The sequence below is a fragment of the Trichomycterus rosablanca genome, chromosome 16, assembly GCF_030014385.1.
Source record: "Trichomycterus rosablanca isolate fTriRos1 chromosome 16, fTriRos1.hap1, whole genome shotgun sequence".
Taxonomy (NCBI): Eukaryota; Metazoa; Chordata; class Actinopteri; order Siluriformes; family Trichomycteridae; genus Trichomycterus; species Trichomycterus rosablanca.
The window spans coordinates 27,923,994-27,943,655 of NC_086003.1; the positions used below are offsets into that span (position 1 = coordinate 27,923,994).

The 19,662-nt window shown below is 40.3% G+C and overlaps 2 protein-coding genes across 3 annotated transcripts; one reads left to right on the forward strand and one right to left on the reverse strand.

The window, feature by feature from the left end:
- Positions 1-332: 332 nt before the first annotated feature.
- neu3.1 (sialidase 3 (membrane sialidase), tandem duplicate 1) lies at positions 333-7,867 on the reverse strand. 2 transcript variants are annotated; one of them, XM_063011698.1, is made up of 3 exons: positions 7,823-7,867; positions 2,013-2,233; positions 333-1,921 (listed from the first exon to the last, which is right to left on the reverse strand). In XM_063011698.1, exons 2-3 carry the CDS (start codon positions 2,046-2,048, stop codon positions 959-961), a joined length of 999 nt encoding a protein of 332 aa, XP_062867768.1. In that variant the 5' UTR covers positions 2,049-2,233; positions 7,823-7,867; the 3' UTR covers positions 333-958. The 2 variants fall into 2 exon arrangements, with proteins under 2 accessions (XP_062867768.1, XP_062867769.1); XM_063011699.1 differs by lacking the exon at positions 7,823-7,867 and adding an exon at positions 3,388-3,777.
- Positions 7,868-8,153: 286 nt separating this feature from the next.
- Positions 8,154-19,039, forward strand: xrra1 (X-ray radiation resistance associated 1). Its single transcript, XM_063011675.1, has 17 exons — positions 8,154-8,320; positions 8,976-9,154; positions 9,532-9,603; positions 9,902-9,974; positions 10,441-10,538; positions 10,640-10,788; positions 10,881-10,985; positions 11,640-11,740; positions 11,823-11,875; positions 11,959-12,042; positions 12,138-12,231; positions 12,809-12,930; positions 15,314-15,547; positions 15,836-15,989; positions 16,069-16,184; positions 17,407-17,512; positions 18,847-19,039. The coding sequence occupies exons 1-17, from the start codon at positions 8,227-8,229 to the stop codon at positions 19,002-19,004; spliced, it is 1,992 nt and encodes a 663-aa protein (XP_062867745.1). The 5' UTR covers positions 8,154-8,226; the 3' UTR covers positions 19,005-19,039.
- Positions 19,040-19,662: the final 623 nt, after the last annotated feature.

Genomic DNA, 19,662 nt, shown 5'->3' on the forward strand with positions numbered 1-19,662 from the left:
GCTTTGAATGTAATTTTTGTGCCGGAATCTCTCTCGTCATTGGTTGTTGTATAATTGACGGATAAGTGAACGAATCACCAGTTTCAGCTTTCAACCGCGACAGCCGAGAGAATAAATGAGGTTAAATGATCTAAGACAGTTTTTAGTAGTTAGGTGGATAAACTCAGTTAAATATGGATTTTTATATTCTGGAAATATACAAGATGGCCTCCAAGGTAAGCCGCGGTTATGAATTTTTACTGCTGTGAGGCTGATCTGGGTCGCGGTGCTGCTGTTTACCGTGTGCTTTCATTTTGCAAACAAAAAGCATGATCAAATATTACACGTTTTCTGGATTTTTTTATGCTCATTTATTTGAAGTAAAAAGGAGTATAAATTACATTCTGCTGGTTTGTTTAATATAAATGTTGCTAATATGAGTACAAATACAGCCTGTTATAATACATAATATAAACACTGTCATTAGTAAAATACGAGCAGTGGCGTGCCATTGTACTTTAAGTTTATATTGTATCGTATATCGCCACTTCTCAAAAGCATATAGAGATATGAGTTTTTATATGAGTTTTTTAGTGTCTGCAAGACAAAAGTGGTTTTAAAATAAACTTGTTAAAAAAGTGTTCTTATACATATTGTGATATTATTTAAAGGCCATATCGCCCACCAATAGTGGCTAGATTGTGGGTTAGTGGGTTAGTGTTTACATTATAACCTTAATGGCACTGGTAAAAATCTACATTTACATTTTCATTTTCAGCATTTAGCAGACGCTCAGACTTACAGAAGTGCTTCTATAGTGAACATTTCATTTCTCAAGTTTAGGTAAACAACAGTCAAAGAACACAAATCTGCTAAAACCTGTTAGAACCAAAGTGCCTAATGGAAAAGAACGGAACAAAATGTTAGTAAATAAGTACAAGTCAGCCTACATAAAATCTTAATGCGTTGTTTTTCATAATTAATTATTCAACACATCATTGAGTGAAAACTCTACAAAGGCTATCTCTTCAACTTCACTCTTCTTTCCACATTCCATGAGGCAAGCAAAGCGCTGCTGCGTCTCCTCACACTGCGTCAGGTCTGAATATCCACTGGGGCCGTGATAGATGATCCACGGTTCATTCCAACCCACGCCTCTAAGAGGAGACCGATTCAGATAAACCCCGAGATCTTTTCTCTTCTTTTTGTTGGTTGGATGGGAATAGAGGAGCCACGACTTCGTTTCTGAACCTGAACGGTTCTCGGTCTGCTCGGGTGCGGTGAAGCTCAGCACGCTACCCTGGCAGCCATGATCTGGCTCGACTAGCTTCTTCTCCAAGTGATCTCTATCAAAAGCCTCTCCGCTGGTCGCGCTCAGTGCCTCGACTCTCTGACCTTTAGTGCTCCGGGCGTTGCAGTATAAATAACTGGTACGCTCTTGGTCGATGATCTCTGCCATCTCACACTCACAAGATTCAGTGATCACTTTTTCTCCAACGTGCCAAGTGCTGCCACAGTCGTCACTATAAAACGCTAAAGCATGTGACCTCACCTTCAGTGGACGGCCAAAATGAAACCATCTACAATGAATATAATAAACATACGCTGGAATAATAAGTCTGCCACTTTTCATCTGAATCCCATGGCCAGGCCCGACGGCGAATGTGGCCCAGTTGCGGATATCTTGTCCAATCACGCTTTCGGTCAAGTCTGTCGTGTCGCTCCAGGTCTGTCCGCAGTCTTTGCTAGTGACGTAACACAATCGAGCCTTGTTTCTACCAGAAGAAATCTGTTCCCGCTCGGTAGCACCATCCAGCACGCAGATAAAAAACAGGAAGAGCGTCTGCGTTCCCGTCTCATAGACGGGACACGGATTCATGGTGCGATTTTTCTTTTCTCGTCCCTTTAAGCAAGCTGTGCGGAGTTCCTGAGCCTGTGACCACTGAAATGAGAGACGTTTTCTTTATTTTCTTTCTTTATGAATGATCAATTTTTTTGCTGCAAAATCAAAGCAACACATCAAAAGAAATCACCTGAATGGTCCCATTGTGTCTCGTTCCCCTCCTCATGACCAGGAACAGGGCATCAGAATCTCGGGGAGATTTACGTTTCTCAGCAAAAGCCAGAAAGGTCTGGCCATCGTTGATGAAGATTAACGCTGGGATTCTGTACGTTACACCATTTTCCTCTTGTCTGAATAAAGTTGTTTTTTAAGGATCTGCTAGACGTGCCCGAGGGTTATTCCCCATATTTCCTAGCAGTAAAAACAAACAACCAAAATTAATATGCAATCTGATAAGATTTATTTCACGTGTTTTCATTGTTTCATTGAATTCCTGTCTTTAAATGTATTAGCCCCCTTTCATGCTGTTCTTCAATGGTCAGGACCCCCACAGGACCACCACAGAGCAGGTATTATTTAGGTGGTGGATCATTCTCAGCACTGCAGTGACACTGACATGGTGGTGGTGTGTTAGTGTGTGTTGTGCTGGTATGATAGGATCAGGCACAGCAGCGCTGCTGGAGCTTTTAAATACCGTGTCCACTCACTGTCACTGCTGGACTGAGAATAGTCCACCAACCAAAAATATCCAGCCAACAGCATCCCGTGGGCAGCGTCCTGTGACCACTGATGAAGGTCTAGAAGACGACCGACTCTAATAGAGTGGACAGTGAGTGGACACGGTATTTAAAAACTCCAGCCGCGGTGCTGTGTCTGATCCACTCGAAGTGGATCCACTCATGGATCAGGGAGAGTCCTGACTATTGAAGAACAGCATGAAAGGGGGTAACAAAGCATGCAAAGAGACAGATGGACTACAGTCAGTAATTGTAGAACTACAAAGTGCTTCTATATGGTAAGTGGAGCTGATAAAATGGACAGTGAGTGTAGAAACAAGGAGGTGGTTTTAATGTTATGGCTGATCGTTGTATGCCATTCCCTTGTTTGTCCAAACATCTGAGTCTCTCACTGTCTTCAAAAGACGATTAAAAACCTTCATCACTAAGATCTACTTACTAACGCTCTTATCCATAAAAAAACAAACTTTGTTCTTTCAGCAGATTTGTGTTATCGGACTGCTTTACTGTGGAAGCACTGCATAAGAGCATGTGACGTTTTGCTTGTTGTGTTTCTTTGAAATGGACTTGGTATGAAAATGTTAGTATCAGATTCAGATTAGTATCAGCCATCACTCAGAGAGAGAGAGAGACTATGCACAGTATTCTTGGCAAGGCTGTTTGGTCTGGACATGGCAGCCTGAGGTAATGTGAAGTGCATTTGGTATAAGGTAAAATAGATTATTTAAAACGGCAGAGAATGTTCTTCCTGAGACAGCTGAAGAAATTCAACCTGCCACAGAGTCTGCTGATCCAGTTCTACACAGCAATAATAGAGTCCATCCTTACATCATCCATCACCATCTGGTTTGGTTCCTCAACATCACATGAACGAGCCAAACTCCAGCGTATAATCAGGACAGCGGAGAGGATCATTGGATGTCGTCTGCCAACGCTTCAGGACATTTACAACAGCAGAGTGCTGAAGCATGCCGGCAAAATTACAGCAGACCCCTCTCATCCTGGACATCACCTTTTTCAGACTCTTCCATCTGGCAGAAGACTCAGGACGATAAAAACAAACACATCCAGACACGCTAACAGCTTTTTCCCCAGAGCTGTCACACTTCTTAACCAAAGTTGTTCTCTTGGGCAAATGTTGGTAAATCCTGGTTAACAGTCCGTGTGCTGTCGGGTCTGTTAAATATGTTCTATGTTACATGTCATACATGTGTAATTATCTGTACTATTATGTGTATTGTTTGTACTACTGTGTGGACTGTTGTGTGTATCATTGTGTGCATCACCAAAGCAAATTCCTCGTATGTGTAACATACCTGGCGAAATAAAGTGATTCTGATAAATCAGCTGATAAATCTGCAGACATTTCAATATTAGCAATTTATTAGAAAATAAAAAGGAGAGAGACTATGCATAGGACAAAGCACAGTATTTTTGGCAAGGCTGTTTGGTCTGGACATGTCAGCCTGAGGCAAGCACCACACGCATATCATTTACCAGTGTTAAATGTATCCAAGTGGCTTTCCAGACACCAAATCTGAATCCAGTGGAGTGCATATGGGATGGGGTAAAACGAATTATTTACAGCACAAATGTGCAGCTGATAAATCTGCAGCAACAGTTGTAAGATTATTAGATGGACAATGTGAAACTTGATTATGATATAATGAAGGCCAAAGACAAAGAATGTTCTGTACAAAGGGTTAAGCAAAGTCACTGTGTAAAGAATGGAGCAGATAAGTTAAGAATGCCCTAGTGTGTACGGGTCAGCTGACATGTATGCTGACTGCAGTAGAAAGAGACTGGACTATGTCCTAGTTGATTATGACTTGATGAAATCAGTTTGAGAACAAAGAATGTGTGAGAATGTGAGCACGCCCCCGGGTATAGAGAAGTGGGACTATAAGAATGTGTGAGAATGTGAGCACGCCCCCCGGGTATAGAGAAGTGGGACTATAAGAATGTGTGAGAATGTGAGCACGCCCCCGGGTATAGAGAAGTGGGACTATAAGAATGTGTGAGAATGTGAGCACGCCCCCGGGTATAGAGAAGTGGGACTATAAGAATGTGAGAGAATGTGAGCACGCCCCCCGGGTATAGAGAAGTGGGACTATAAGAATGCGAGAGAATGTGAGCACGCCCCCGGGTATAGAGAAGTGGGACTATAAGAATGTGAGAGAATGTGAGCACGCCCCCCGGGTATAGAGAAGTGGGACTATAAGAATGTGTGAGAATGTGAGCACGCCCCCGGGTATAGAGAAGTGGGACTATAAGAATGTGTGAGAATGTGAGCATGCCCCCGGGTATAGAGAAGTGGGACTATAAGAATGTGTGAGAATGTGAGCACGCCCCCCGGGTATAGAGAAGTGGGACTATAAGAATGTGTGAGAATGTGAGCACGCCCCCGGGTATAGAGAAGTGGGCTTATAAGAATGTGTGAGAATGTGAGCATGCCCCCGGGTATAGAGAAGTGGGACTATAAGAATGTGTGAGAATGTGAGCACGCCCCCGGGTATAGAGAAGTGGGACTATAAGAATGTGTGAGAATGTGAGCATGCCCCCGGGTATAGAGAAGTGGGACTATAAGAATGTGTGAGAATGTGAGCACGCCCCCGGGTATAGAGAAGTGGGACTATAAGAATGTGTGAGAATGTGAGCACGCCCCCGGGTATAGAGAAGTGGGACTATAAGAATGCGAGAGAATGTGAGCACGCCCCCGGGTATAGAGAAGTGGGACTATAAGAATGTGTGAGAATGTGAGCACGCCCCCGGGTATAGAGAAGTGGGACTATAAGAATGTGTGAGAATGTGAGCACGCCCCCGGGTATAGAGAAGTGGGACTATAAGAATGTGTGAGAATGTGAGCACGCCCCCGGGTATAGAGAAGTGGGACTATAAGAATGTGTGAGAATGTGAGCATGCCCCCGGGTATAGAGAAGTGGGACTATAAGAATGTGTGAGAATGTGAGCACGCCCCCCGGGTATAGAGAAGTGGGACTATAAGAATGTGTGAGAATGTGAGCACGCCCCCGGGTATAGAGAAGTGGGACTATAAGAATGTGTGAGAATGTGAGCACGCCCCCGGGTATAGAGAAGTGGGACTATAAGAATGTGTGAGAATGTGAGCACGCCCCCGGGTATAGAGAAGTGGGACTATAAGAATGTGAGAGAATGTGAGCACGCCCCCCGGGTATAGAGAAGTGGGACTATAAGAATGCGAGAGAATGTGAGCACGCCCCCGGGTATAGAGAAGTGGGACTATAAGAATGTGTGAGAATGTGAGCACGCCCCCGGGTATAGAGAAGTGGGACTATAAGAATGTGTGAGAATGTGAGCATGCCCCCGGGTATAGAGAAGTGGGACTATAAGAATGTGTGAGAATGTGAGCACGCCCCCCGGGTATAGAGAAGTGGGACTATAAGAATGTGTGAGAATGTGAGCACGCCCCCGGGTATAGAGAAGTGGGCTTATAAGAATGTGTGAGAATGTGAGCATGCCCCCGGGTATAGAGAAGTGGGACTATAAGAATGTGTGAGAATGTGAGCACGCCCCCGGGTATAGAGAAGTGGGACTATAAGAATGCGAGAGAATGTGAGCACGCCCCCCGGGTATAGAGAAGTGGGACTATAAGAATGTGTGAGAATGTGAGCACGCCCCCGGGTATAGAGAAGTGGGACTATAAGAATGTGAGAGAATGTGAGCACGCCCCCCGGGTATAGAGAAGTGGGACTATAAGAATGTGTGAGAATGTGAGCACGCCCCCGGGTATAGAGAAGTGGGACTATAAGAATGTGTGAGAATGTGAGCACGCCCCCCGGGTATAGAGAAGTGGGACTATAAGAATGTGTGAGAATGTGAGCACGCCCCCGGGTATAGAGAAGTGGGACTATAAGAATGTGAGAGAATGTGAGCACGCCCCCGGGTATAGAGAAGTGGGACTATAAGAATGTGTGAGAATGTGAGCACGCCCCCGGGTATAGAGAAGTGGGACTATAAGAATGTGTGAGAATGTGAGCACGCCCCCGGGTATAGAGAAGTGGGACTATAAGAATGTGAGAGAATGTGAGCACGCCCCCGGGTATAGAGAAGTGGGACTATAAGAATGCGAGAGAATGTGAGCACGCCCCCGGGTATAGAGAAGTGGGACTATAAGAATGTGTGAGAATGTGAGCACGCCCCCGGGTATAGAGAAGTGGGACTATAAGAATGTGTGAGAATGTGAGCATGCCCCCGGGTATAGAGAAGTGGGACTATAAGAATGTGTGAGAATGTGAGCACGCCCCCGGGTATAGAGAAGTGGGACTATAAGAATGTGTGAGAATGTGAGCACGCCCCCGGGTATAGAGAAGTGGGACTATAAGAATGTGTGAGAATGTGAGCACGCCCCCGGGTATAGAGAAGTGGGACTATAAGAATGTGAGAGAATGTGAGCACGCCCCCCGGGTATAGAGAAGTGGGACTATAAGAATGTGTGAGAATGTGAGCACGCCCCCGGGTATAGAGAAGTGGGACTATAAGAATGTGTGAGAATGTGAGCACGCCCCCGGGTATAGAGAAGTGGGACTATAAGAATGTGTGAGAATGTGAGCACGCCCCCGGGTATAGAGAAGTGGGACTATAAGAATGTGTGAGAATGTGAGCACGCCCCCGGGTATAGAGAAGTGGGACTATAAGAATGTGTGAGAATGTGAGCACGCCCCCCGGGTATAGAGAAGTGGGACTATAAGAATGTGTGAGAATGTGAGCACGCCCCCGGGTATAGAGAAGTGGGACTATAAGAATAAAGTGATCTTTCCAATTGAAAAACACAACATAGTGTAATGCAGACACGTCAAACTCAAGGCCCACAGCCCACCAGTATATAGGGCGCGGCGCATAGACCGTTAGGAATCGACTCCATAGCGTCCGAATCGGTTCTTGTTTCAAAATTAATGAAACCTGTGAATCGACTCTTTTGAGAATCGACTCTGAGTCCGACTCTTAACTCAAGTACAAACCCAGATTTAACAAAATTACAATAATGTCTCGGTTGTTGGTTTTGATTATTTGAAATATATAACTACAACAACATAAGAAAATAAAGCAGATTACGGTAACTTTAGCTAACAACGTTAAATGAACCGACACCAGACCGATAACGGACGACATACTGCGGAAAAGTTTATTTATACAGCATGTCAAACAAACGTTCGATAATAAATTAACTTGATCACAAAATACATCTAACTGCACATTAATTTTAAATCAATTTCGTTTTATTTACCTAGTTTTGGATTTATGGTTCTTCTACTTCTGAAGCAAACACAGGTGCAGCGTTAGCAGAAGTGCAGTAGTCGCTGATCTATTGCATCATGGGAAATGTAGTCTTCTAACAGCAACCAATAGACGCGTTCTAATGTAATTGGACAAAAAACATCGTTATTTAAGAATTGATTATAATTAACTAAAACATTTTTATTTGAAAATGATGGCCGTAAACTCTGCATTGCAATGTGAATAATCCAGAGTTGTTTATTTACATTCTTATATTAATGTACTACAACTCCCAGAGATGTTTCGTGTTGTTGCTTGGAGACCAGTCAATAATACACATGCGTTATGTGTTATGGTACCGTATCAGTTGGTGTCTAAAATATTTGTATAAACGTTTTAATCTGTGCTAAACAAATGGCTGGTTTAGGAGTCTACAAATTTGACACGGGAGAAAGTTTTCCTACAAACTGTTTTCCAATAAGGCCAATTTTTCTTCAGAATAAAGAAGGTACTAATTATTACATTACATGGACTGCATGTATTGGCATGTAAAAATGAACTAATGTAAAGTTGCAGTGGTCATTAATATCATTAATGGTTGTGCACTGCAATTAATATGCATAAGTCATATTCTGCACAATATCAAAGCTGAACTGGTCTGCATGGAGTCCAGAACGATTGATTATCTCCAAATGATTAGTTATGTGGGGTTAAAATAATGTAATACATATGTAAATAGAATTGCATAATAGCATAATCTAATCTTATCTAAACTATACTACTACTTCTACTACATAAATATATATATATATAGACGCACAATTGCATATTTACTTGTATGTTGTATATGTTTATACAGATTGTACATTTGTATTAGTTCTTTTTTCTTTTGTTTTTGTTCAACTACTGAAAATCATTTCCTTCAGGATAAATAAAGTATCTATCTAGCCTATCTATCTGTCTGTCTGTCTGTTGATCTATCTTTATAATAACTGCTTTGTGCTTCTATTTGCATTTCACAAACTGTCTTTACTTTTTTGGAACTGAGGTTTGTAATATATGGAAAAATACAAGTGACTGCTCCACAGGTAAGATAACTAAACTGTTAGTCACTATTAAATGTATGGCACTGACTAGGCTAGTATATACTTTTTACTTTGAAGGGGCAGGACACTGGTTGGTAGCCCACAAAAGCAGTGTGGAGGACAGGTACAGGTACAGGATGCCAGAACTAGCATCATCAGCAGAACTTCACACAGGATCATCTGCTCAGACTGAATCTGAACATTCTAAGAGAAGCACACAGAAAATTACTGGTAACACATTAGATGGAAAACAGCTGGTAAGAATTACTATCAGATTTCTTTGCCTATTAACAATGTATAAAATGCAGCGGGTAAACATAACAGTTTCACTTTCAAGTAACTAAATCACAATTACAATCATAAATGTAAAGGTGAGTCAATTAGGCTACTTGTAAATTAACTGCATGTATCAACCCTAAAAGAATACTGTAACGTTTTCTGATTACGTTACCGTATTTTAGGATAAAAATGCACTCGTACATAATGCTTAAATTACTTAGGAAGGGTTGAATCCCCATTTTCCAAAAATGTGTCCCCATGTATGTTTGAAGTGGTTTAATGCATTATTAGTGGATTTACAGTTTAAAATGTCAAATGTTTGTTTACTGTGCTTAATAAATGATTGTGTTTTTAGATGGTGCTGCATTGTGTGGAAAGAGCGTCTGATCTTTGCTCTGTGGACATCGGTGAAAGAAAACTTGAGTCTGTAAGACTTTTAATGATTGCTTTCTTGGTTATCCAGATAGACAGAGATAGATAGACAGACAGACAGGGATGGATGGATGGATGGATGGATAGTTAGATAGATAGATAGATAGATAGATAGATAGATAGATAGATAGATAGATAGATAGATAGATAGATAGATAGATAGATAGATAGATAGATAGATAGATAGATAGATAGATAGATAGGGAGGCAGACAGACAGACTGATAGACAGATAGATAGACAGACAGACATAGATAGATAGAATTGAATTTATGTTTTTCTTTTTTTTGACAGGTCACACTGAAGGATTGTGAGGAATTTGACAGTGTTGCATACATCAATGCTTCTGACAACTATTTAACCCTCGGTAATACATTTAATACAAACATACCTGCATGTCTTGTTGATGAAGCAGAGGTATTAATGATATTCAAAGTGATTCACAAAAACAATATAAAGCATTTATTTTAGTATACTGTAAACCAACAGCTGGTGTGCCTATATCTGTAATTAAGATAAAACTTAACATAAAGTATGAGGTGTTCAGGTGGCACAGCAGAACCGAACTGGAACCTTAGCAGTGCTATCGATACTGTCCTGTCTACTTAGCACTGGTGGACAAGTGTTTGAACAAATGATTTCAGGAATGAAAGGGGCCCTGCTCGTCCGACTGAGGAATTGAACGCAGACCCTTCCTGCGGTGCCGACCAAACCCATTTCAACTCAAATGAAGTCTTTAGGAATGAACTGCACAGCCATAAATCATAAAACCCATTTAATAAAGTTTGATGTGATTTAATTGCATACTTGACTGAAAATGATCTGTTTTTTAGAGTCATTCAGTGGGTTTCCTGCACTGAGGGAGCTGGAACTGTCTCTGAACCGTCTCTACACTTTGGAGGTTCATGCTGCACATTTTCCTAGATTGGAAGTGGGTATTTTACCTGGTTTGTCCATAAACGAATGAATTCCAAAAGACTAGTACTAAACATTGTCATATCTGTGTTAATCATTAAACACATTTTGTGTTAGGTGTTGGATCTGTCCTATAATAACCTGTCCGGCGATGCTATATTAGCAGTTGGATTGCTACCACGTCTAAAGGTGCTTCACATGACTGGAAATAATCTTTACAACCTTCCATCAAACATGGCTGGCCCTTATAGCCCTCCTGATGAACCGTAAATGTTTTTTACTGGCTTATGTTTTCATCTGTAATGTCTGTACATGTTTGGTGTACTGCAGCATCTCACTGATGTATTTTTCTAAGCAGGGTGAACCATTCCAGCTCATTGTTTCAGACTCTTGAAGTGTTGATGCTGGATGATAATAAACTGTCCTCTCCTGACGTCTTCACCTGTCTGGCTGATTTTAAGAGGTTTGTCTTGTCTTCATGCTAAGGATGTATTTATTAATCTTCTATCCAAATGCTAGAATATTTGAGCAAACATTTGTATAGCAAAGGCCAAAATTTCAAGACCATGCTTCTATTTTGTATTTATCTTACATTTAGTACACTGATTTTCATTACAAATCTCAAACCTAAAAGCTTTGCAACAACTACTTGAAGACAGAGAAGATCAAGATGTGCTGATTGTCATAGACGTTCCTCTACAGCAGGGGTGTCCAAACTACGACCCACGGGTCATTTGTGGCCCATTACGGCTCTCGAGGTGTTTTAGAAATAATATTAGTTAGAAGTCACATCACAGGATGCTGTTTGGAATATTGTGAAATCATCCCAGGGTAACATGGATCATGAAATTTGCCCAAACTTGTGGAGTCCAGACCAGCTTGAGTGCATGCTGTCATCACAGCTAACAGGAGAACAAACCAAATACTTTGACCTGTGTTATGTACATTTAGACTAAACTTGAAAACCTGAAGCAAACCCATGCAAAGATAGCGAGAACATGCTAAACTTTACACAGGGATGTATCATGACGACTGAACACAACTGCGGAACCAACATCACCAGCTGTGCTACCATGCGACCCTGTTATTACTGATTATTAATCTTTGTGTTTTTTAGGCTTCATTATTTAAATTTAGAAGGAAATGACATCTCAGAGGTTCCGTACCTGCAACCAATGCAAACAGCTTCCAGGACAAGAGACACCAACGCAACACAGTGTATGTTTACTGGAGTAAGTTTGGTATGTTCTCCAAAAGGTCAACGTTGCATTTATTCTCTTCTCTGTTCCTCTGATTGTAGATATCTCTGGTCCTGAATCAGACCGGCAAAAGGGTATTGATGAAGAGACTGGTGTAGGTGGTATACAGGAGTTCATAACAAGTCATAACATTTAAATACATCTACAGTATTTTAACCTCCTTATTTTGTTTTTTAGAAGGACAATGACAGTGGGACAGATTCTAAACATTTACGTCCACCATTTCCACAGCTTCAGTATCTAAATTTGGCCAACAATAAGGTCAGTTCATCATCTGCTCAGATCATCTGCTGGTGGCTGTCAGGAACGTTCTCTCTTTAGATTTAAAATGTATGATGATGATTTTGTTTTTGTAGATATTAGAAGAGGAGGCGCTGCTGGCGCTGGCGTTGTTTCCACTGCTCAGTGAGCTCATAATTCACTCGAACCCCCTGACTACACAGAGGAGTGGTACGCATCTTATTTACTGCTATTAACGTCACCTTACGGGGGAAACAAATCAAAGTCTGGCAGCCAATTGAAGTAAATGAAAGCAAACACAACCTCTGCAGCAGATCTTTTATTTCATTAAAGGAAGTTAGTTTTATTTATCAGGATTTTAACGTCATGTTTTACACTTTGGTTACATTCATGACAGAAACGGTAGTTACACATTACACAAGGTTCATCAGTTCACAAGTTTAATGTCAAACACAGTCATGGATAATTTTGTATCTCCAATCTCCAATGTATTCATGTCCAAAAGTTAATTCCTAATGCCATTTTATAGGCTTTTATGGTGAAAAAGCATCAACATACTGTATATAAATGCAGTCCATGCAAGTAAGCGTGTAGATTTGGATAAGTTCCTAGTGTGCATATTTCTACAATCTGATTTTTGAGGATTACAGTGCTTTATATAATTTTATTATTATTATTTATTAGCAGAAAATATTTTCTGCTGTTCAAAACCAGGCAACGTTTGGCATTTATAAAATATTATATCATCTCTCAATGTTTTATTTTATTGCATTACTTTTTCATTCAGGTGACCCACCATTGCTGGCCTGGTTTCTCCAGGACAGATTTGGTATCAGAATAACCCGTAAGAAGCCTCCTGATAGCAAAGTGAAACCACACCTTGTGCTCCCTGTTAATCCAAAAAGAAAGGTGGTACATTTCTTATATTTGTACATAATAATAATTCCTAAGTAACTGCAGTTGTGCTTTAGTTTGTTTCTAGGTGGTTGCTACAATATACCTGGTGGCTGCTAGGGTGTTTGCTGTGAAATCCTGGGTGGTTAATAGGGTAGTGTGTTTAAGGTGGTTGTAAATGTGTTGAAAAGTGAATGTTGTGGTATTAGGCAGGTGCTACTGTGTTACTTGGTGGATTGCATTTATATTTATATTACAGGTGGTTGCTAGGGTGTGACTAAGTGATTGTTATTGTATTTCTACAAAAAGAAGAATAATATACACTACATGGCCATAGATACAGTGGGGTCAAAAAGTATTTAGTCAGCCACTGATTGTGCAAGTTCTCCTACTTAGAAAGATGAGAGAGGTCTGTAATTTTCATCATAGGTACACTTCAACTATGAGAGACAAAATGAGAAAAAAAAATCCAGGAAATCACATTGTAGGATTTTTAAAGAATTTATTTGTAAATTATGGTGGAAAATAAGTATTTGGTCAATAACAAACAAGCAAGATTCCTGGCTCTCACAGACCTGTAACTTCTTCTTTAAAAAGCTCTTCTGTCCTCCACTCGTTACCTGTATTAATGGCACCTGTTTGACCTCGTTATCTGTATAAAAGACACCTGTCCACAGCCTCAAACAGTCAGACTCCAAACTCAACCATGGCCAAGACCAAAGAGCTGTCGAAGGACACCAGGAAGAAAATTGTAGACCTGCACCAGGCTGGGAAGAGTGAATCTACAATAGGCAAGCAGGTTGGTGTGAATAAATCAACTGTGGGAGCAATTGTAAGAAAATGGAAGACATACAAGACCATTGATAATCTCCCTTGGGGTCAAGATCTCATCCCGTGGGGTCAAAATGATCATGAGAACGGTGAGCAAAAATCCCAGAACTACATGGAGGGACCTGATGAATGACCAGCAGAGAGCTGGGACCAAAGTAACAATGGCTACCATCAGTAACACACTACTTCGAGAGGGACTCAAATCCTGCAGTACCAGGCGTGTCCCCCTGCTTAAGCCAGTACATGTCCAGGCCCGTCTGAAATTTGCCAGAGAGCATATGAATGATCCAGAAGAGGATTGGGAGAATATCATGTGGTCAGATGAAACCAAAATGGAACTTTTTGGTAAAAACTCAACTCGTCGTGTTTGGAGGAAGAAGAAGAACCAAAGAACACCATACCTACTGTGAAGCATGGGGGTGGAAACATCATGCTTTGGGGCTGTTTTTCTGCAAAGGGGACAGGACGACTGATCCGTGTTAAAGGAAGAATGAACGGGGCCATGTATCGTGAGATTTTAAGCCAAAACCTCCTTCCATCAGTGAGAGCATTGAAGATGGAACGTGGCTGGGTCTTCCAGCATGACAATGATCCCAAACACACCGCTCGGGCGACGAAGGAGTGGCTCCGTAAAAAGCATTTCAAGGTCCTGGAGTGGCCTAGCCAGTCTCCAGACCTCAACCCCATAGAAAATTTGTGGAGTCCGTGTTGCCCAGCGACAGCCCCAAAACATCACTGCTCTAGAGGAGATCTGCATGGAGGAATGGGCCAAAATACCAGCTACAGTGTGTGCAAACCTGGTGAAGACTTACAGGAAACGTTTGACCTCTGTCATTGCCAACAAAGGTTATGTTACAAAGTATTGAGTTGAACTTTTGTTATTGACCAAATACTTATTTTCCACCATAATTTACAAATAAATTCTTTGAAAATCCTGGATTTTCTGGATTTTTTTTTTCTCATTTTGTCTCTCATAGTTGAAGTGTACCTATGATGAAAATTACAGACCTCTCTCATCTTTCTAAGTAGGAGAACCTACACAATCAGTGGCTGACTAAATACTTTTTGGCCCCACTGTATGTGGACAAATTTACATGCTTCAGTCACATCCATTGCTGGCAAGTGTTTAAGCATTAAATATTATGAAGAAATTATTTTAGTATTATGAATTACACCAAGAATCTGATCTCAAATGATTATTATTATTATCCACATTTTATGTAGAAACACTAACAGCTTCAGACAGGTTTTAATAGCAGTTACCATCAGTGATGGCTGAGATTTCATGAGATGATTTCCTCCCAGGAACATGCAGAAAGTGGATTGGCGACTCCAAATTACTCCAAACTGTCCCTAGTATGAGTAAGTCAGTAATTAGATGACTGAGGGATGCTCTGCAATGGATTGCTTCCCTGTCCAGGATGTGTTGCCACCTTGTATCTACTGTTTTTGGGTGACCCTGGGCCTTCTGAGATCCTTAGGATAAATCAGGCAGTGCAAATGAATGAATGAATGATAATTGCTACATGCTTAACCATAAACTCATAAATGCATCCTATAAATGCAGGTACAAACTGTAACCCCGAAGGTACCAAAGGTTCCCCTGATCACAGCATCCCAGTTCACTTTCGATAGCTCCGGCACAAACACTGGGAATGGAAACATCAGTCCTCTGCTGTCAGAGAGCGGATCCAGTAATGTATTACTGCCTCCCTCGCCACAACCCAGTACCGACATCACTGCAACCAGTATATCTGAGTGTGTGGAGAAGGAAACTGAGGAAGCGTTCTTCGTAACAGAGGTGATTTTACTGCAGCTTTCTTTATTATAATCAATGTTTTGCTGAATAGATGGAACAGTGGATCAAATTACTTTTACTGTACTCTGATTTTAGATGTAACTCTTTACCTGAGTTCCTTGACCCGTGTCTGTGTGATTATTTGCATTGCACTGTTGCCACATGCCTGGCCAATCAGATAATTAAATGAACATGCAGACATTTCTCAGGTTACTGAGTGATCTAGCAATAAGGAAATTCCTCTGTGTTGTAAATACTTTATTTCCTGCTTTTCTTAATCACACTATTTAGATAAATAACCTGATCGAACCCGAGTATCCAGAAACAACAGAAACAACAGAGGAAAGAAACCAACATGAGAATGCTAAACAATGCCCACCCAAACTGATAGGTTATGAAATTCTACTGGATGATAACCCGGACCCGGACTTGACCGTGCCTCGTGGTAAGCGTAGACTTTTATTTTATCACTACAGTGTTATTAAAGTCGTGTTTAAAATACTGACTCAGTTTCATTTAATCAGGTATCCAGCAGTCAGTGAGAGTTCTGGAACAAACACTAAAGAACCTGCTGGTGTACAGAGACTCCAGAGCAAAGCTTGATCGTCTTCAGAAACCATACAGAGAACACCAGAAGAGAGTAAGAAGCTTTAATTCTACTTAGGAAACAAAGGATAATGTTGCTAAACAGAAAGACACTGGGCACAGGAATACCCCTTGTCCAGGGATATTTACTGGCATCGCACACCCACACAATTCATCACTCACGCCACCCTGCCAGCCTCTACGGACATAATTTAGCTCAATAATACAAGAGTATTCTGTTTTTACTGCAGAATCTGTCTGCAGGTGGATTTTTGCCTAGCACACAGAGTTTATGGGTGATTTCAGACCAACAGCAACCCAGGCCAGGATGAACTGGTTTATTTAAAAATGAGCAACGAATGAATTTTACAATAAACATGCAATTTTAATGCGTTACAGGCAGATGTCGCTATTTATAATCACATCGTACTTCATTGTTTTGGCGACATCTGCTGGTGATAACGCTGAAATGCATGTACGTATTTTAGCCAGAAATAATGTTTCCTGTCTTTCGCGTCCACCGCGACCCAGACCAGGATAAAGCAGTGGTAAAACAGACAGTGAATGAATAAATATATTTATATATATATTATGTATATTACATCATATACAATATGTTGTGCGTTTCCTCTAAGAATTTGTGCACCCCCACTCAAAAAAGTGTTCTTTTACAAAAAAACAGCAAGCACAAATAGGACCAAATGTCTTCTGACATTAGCATACATAAGAGCTTTGTGTTTTAACTAGTCTTTAAACTAACCTTAGTAGCTGTTTTCCCAGTCTGAGATGCTGAGTTTATTTAGCAATTTAACATAATTGTATTTAAATGATATTGAAGTGAAGACTGCCGGTAAGATCTGTCTATACATAGTGAAGTGTAGTACATGGATTTCTATATTACTAGAATAAAAGTCATGAGAGATGATGATAGGATTTGATTTGATAGGGCAGTTATAGCCTAGCGGTTAAGGTACTGGACTAATAATTAAATGAGCGTTGGTTTCAGCCCCACCGCTGCCAGGTTGTCACTGTTGGGCCCTAAAAAAGCATTTGCTAAATGCTGTAAATGATATGATATTGCACAATGTTTAGCAAGGGAATGTATTTTAAACCTTTCTGTCATGATGTTTTAGATTGTACTTTGTAGTAATCCTGTTCAAATATTTACACATAATTGTAATTATTTATATCTGGACAGTTAGGATTGCATTTAGGAGTGCTGTCAAATATCTCTAATATAAACAGTTAATAGCAAATCTGCTTTGTAATTCTTATAGATCAGAAATCTGCCACGTGTGAAACCATGGAACCCATATGGAGAGAAAATGAAAGAAGTGCTCGCAGAAATAAAAGAAATTAAAGCCATAAGTACAGTTCCATTAGGTAAGACGGGGACTTCTCTCAGGTTGTGCAATACTGTAGAATTTAATTGTGTGTGTATATTTGTGTTATGTGTAAATCGCTACCATAAATCATCTCATCCAAATACACAGTGAAACCTGTTTTATTTGGATTTACACGTTTAATACCTGTGCACAGCAGGATCCAGTAAAATTCTGTGCTGACTGTAGGATGGAAATCCAGAGTGCATAATACACAAGTCTAAAAAAACGACTCAGTGACCTCATCCGAAACTGCACTAAAAACCGACATGATTCTGTGATGCATGTAAGACAGGGAACACAGTTCATTGATGCAGCCATATAAGCAAATTAAGACTGTAATTCAGGGGTGGGCAATTACATTTTCCAAGGGGGCACATAAGAAACTGTTACTGTTGTGAAGGGCCAGACCAATAAGGTGAACTTCATTCTGCTCAATATTAATAATATTTCTTTTTATTGCCTAAATTTTACAGTTCTGATCAGCTGTTACTGTTAAGAAAATGAAAAGCAGGCAGAGAAAAAACATCAACATTATTTTACTATTTAATCAACTTTCTTGAAAACAGATGTGAACAAAATGTACATTAACTTTACACAAAGTGCTGTTGCTGTTTGTATACCACAAAGCTGATCTTAACTGCTCCAGTCCTGGATGTGTAAAACTTTATAAAAAGTCTGTGTTGGTTTGCAGTTTAGTTAGTGAAGCTTTAGATGTGACGCTCTGCATCGTTCACGTTCTTGTATTTCTCTGTTTAGTATCATAACGGTGATATAAACCCTAGATTTAAATTTAAACAGCTTTACTCTTGACTTTTGAACTTCATGTCTTGTTAAAAACTCTATCATCTCTGTCAGTCACGCTCAGAGCACAGAGCACAGTGCACAGTGAACAACAGCCAGAAATGGCACCAAATCTTTTCGGCTAAGGTGGAGTGAAATTGGTACTGGATTGGTGAAAGTTCCATAAATGCTGACATATAAATCATAATTTTGGGGCAACAAATGCTGACATATTATTAATAAGCAAACTACGATGACCAAGCCTTAAAAATATCAACCCGTGTCCTCAGTCACTAAATGATTATAAAGTTCTGTTAGAAGGAAAGGTGATTTAACTTCATGCTAATGCTCCTCCTGGTCCTACTTTGTAAAACCACGCTGCAGGCATCAGATTTGGAATGGAAACTTAAATACAGACCAGAAGAGAATTTATGAATCACTGCTTTCTATTTTATCAGGAATGCACATCCTGTCCTAACTTTTCTGGAATTGAACTTCTCTTTTATTTAAAGTTTAAACATCTATTGTGATGCTTTCTTTTTTTCAAAACAGATGAAGTTCTTCGAAACAGAGACGTATACAGGAAAGAATATGAAGAAGCTCTGAGCTTACTGAAAGATTTTAAGAGGAAGTACCGGACCGTCCACTTGAAAACGATGGAACGTGCATCACACATCGAAATTCTTCAGCACTCAAATCAGCAAAAGTAAAAAATAAGTAATGAAATAAAAGTTATGATCAGGGATTCAGTATCAGTAAAGCTAGTTTCTGTATGCATGGAAGGTGTATTTCTTGCCTCTTTGCTGTTTGGGCGTTTCATCTTTTTACTGTTGTAGTTTAACAGCCTAAATGTACATGGTTTTTATTCTATTAACAGCTGATCATGTTTATTGGTGGTCACTTATGAGTGCAGAATGTTTTTCCACCCTTTTGATAAGCATGCGTCTTAATTATCGAAAAATATTAAATAAATATTTGCACATGATGACAAAGTCTTTGTCTTCTGAAAAGTTGAATCTCTCACATGTGTCAGGCAGCTCATGTTCTATGTTCCATGTGTTATGACCTTATCTGTCTTCATATACTTTGCAGATTATCATTTGGTGGTGTCTTAACAAAGATGTTTAAAGCCATCATAAAGACATTTATTTTTTTATAAGATAAAATGATTTTTGAAGAGGTCCCTCGGGTTTGCACAACCCTTAGAACCTGCATAATTGTTTTTAAGGAAGGGAAACAGTTCAGTGCTGCCCAGGTTTACTGGAAATACGTGTAGAAATAACTGAGACTGCAGAATCCAGTGCTAAACAGCTAGCTCTTTATTAAACTCTGGTTGCAGGTAAAACACTGATTGTTATAATTCACCTT

What these genes read in the sequence shown, in the direction of transcription:
- neu3.1 (XM_063011698.1), bottom strand. Translation starts at nt 2,048, where the DNA reads ATGAGGAGGGGAACGAGACACAATGGGACCATTCAG. An exon ending in GACACAATGGGACCATTCAG is followed by an intron (nt 1,922 to 2,012) that starts GTGATTTCTTTT and finishes CTCTCATTTCAG; the next exon opens with TGGTCACAGGCTCAGGAACT.
- xrra1 (XM_063011675.1), top strand. Translation starts at nt 8,227, where the DNA reads ATGGCTGGTTTAGGAGTCTACAAATTTGACACGGGAGAAAGTTTTCCT. An exon ending in GTGAAAGAAAACTTGAGTCT is followed by an intron (nt 9,604 to 9,901) that starts GTAAGACTTTTA and finishes TTTTTTTGACAG; the next exon opens with GTCACACTGAAGGATTGTGA. An exon ending in TAAATTTGGCCAACAATAAG is followed by an intron (nt 12,043 to 12,137) that starts GTCAGTTCATCA and finishes TTGTTTTTGTAG; the next exon opens with ATATTAGAAGAGGAGGCGCT.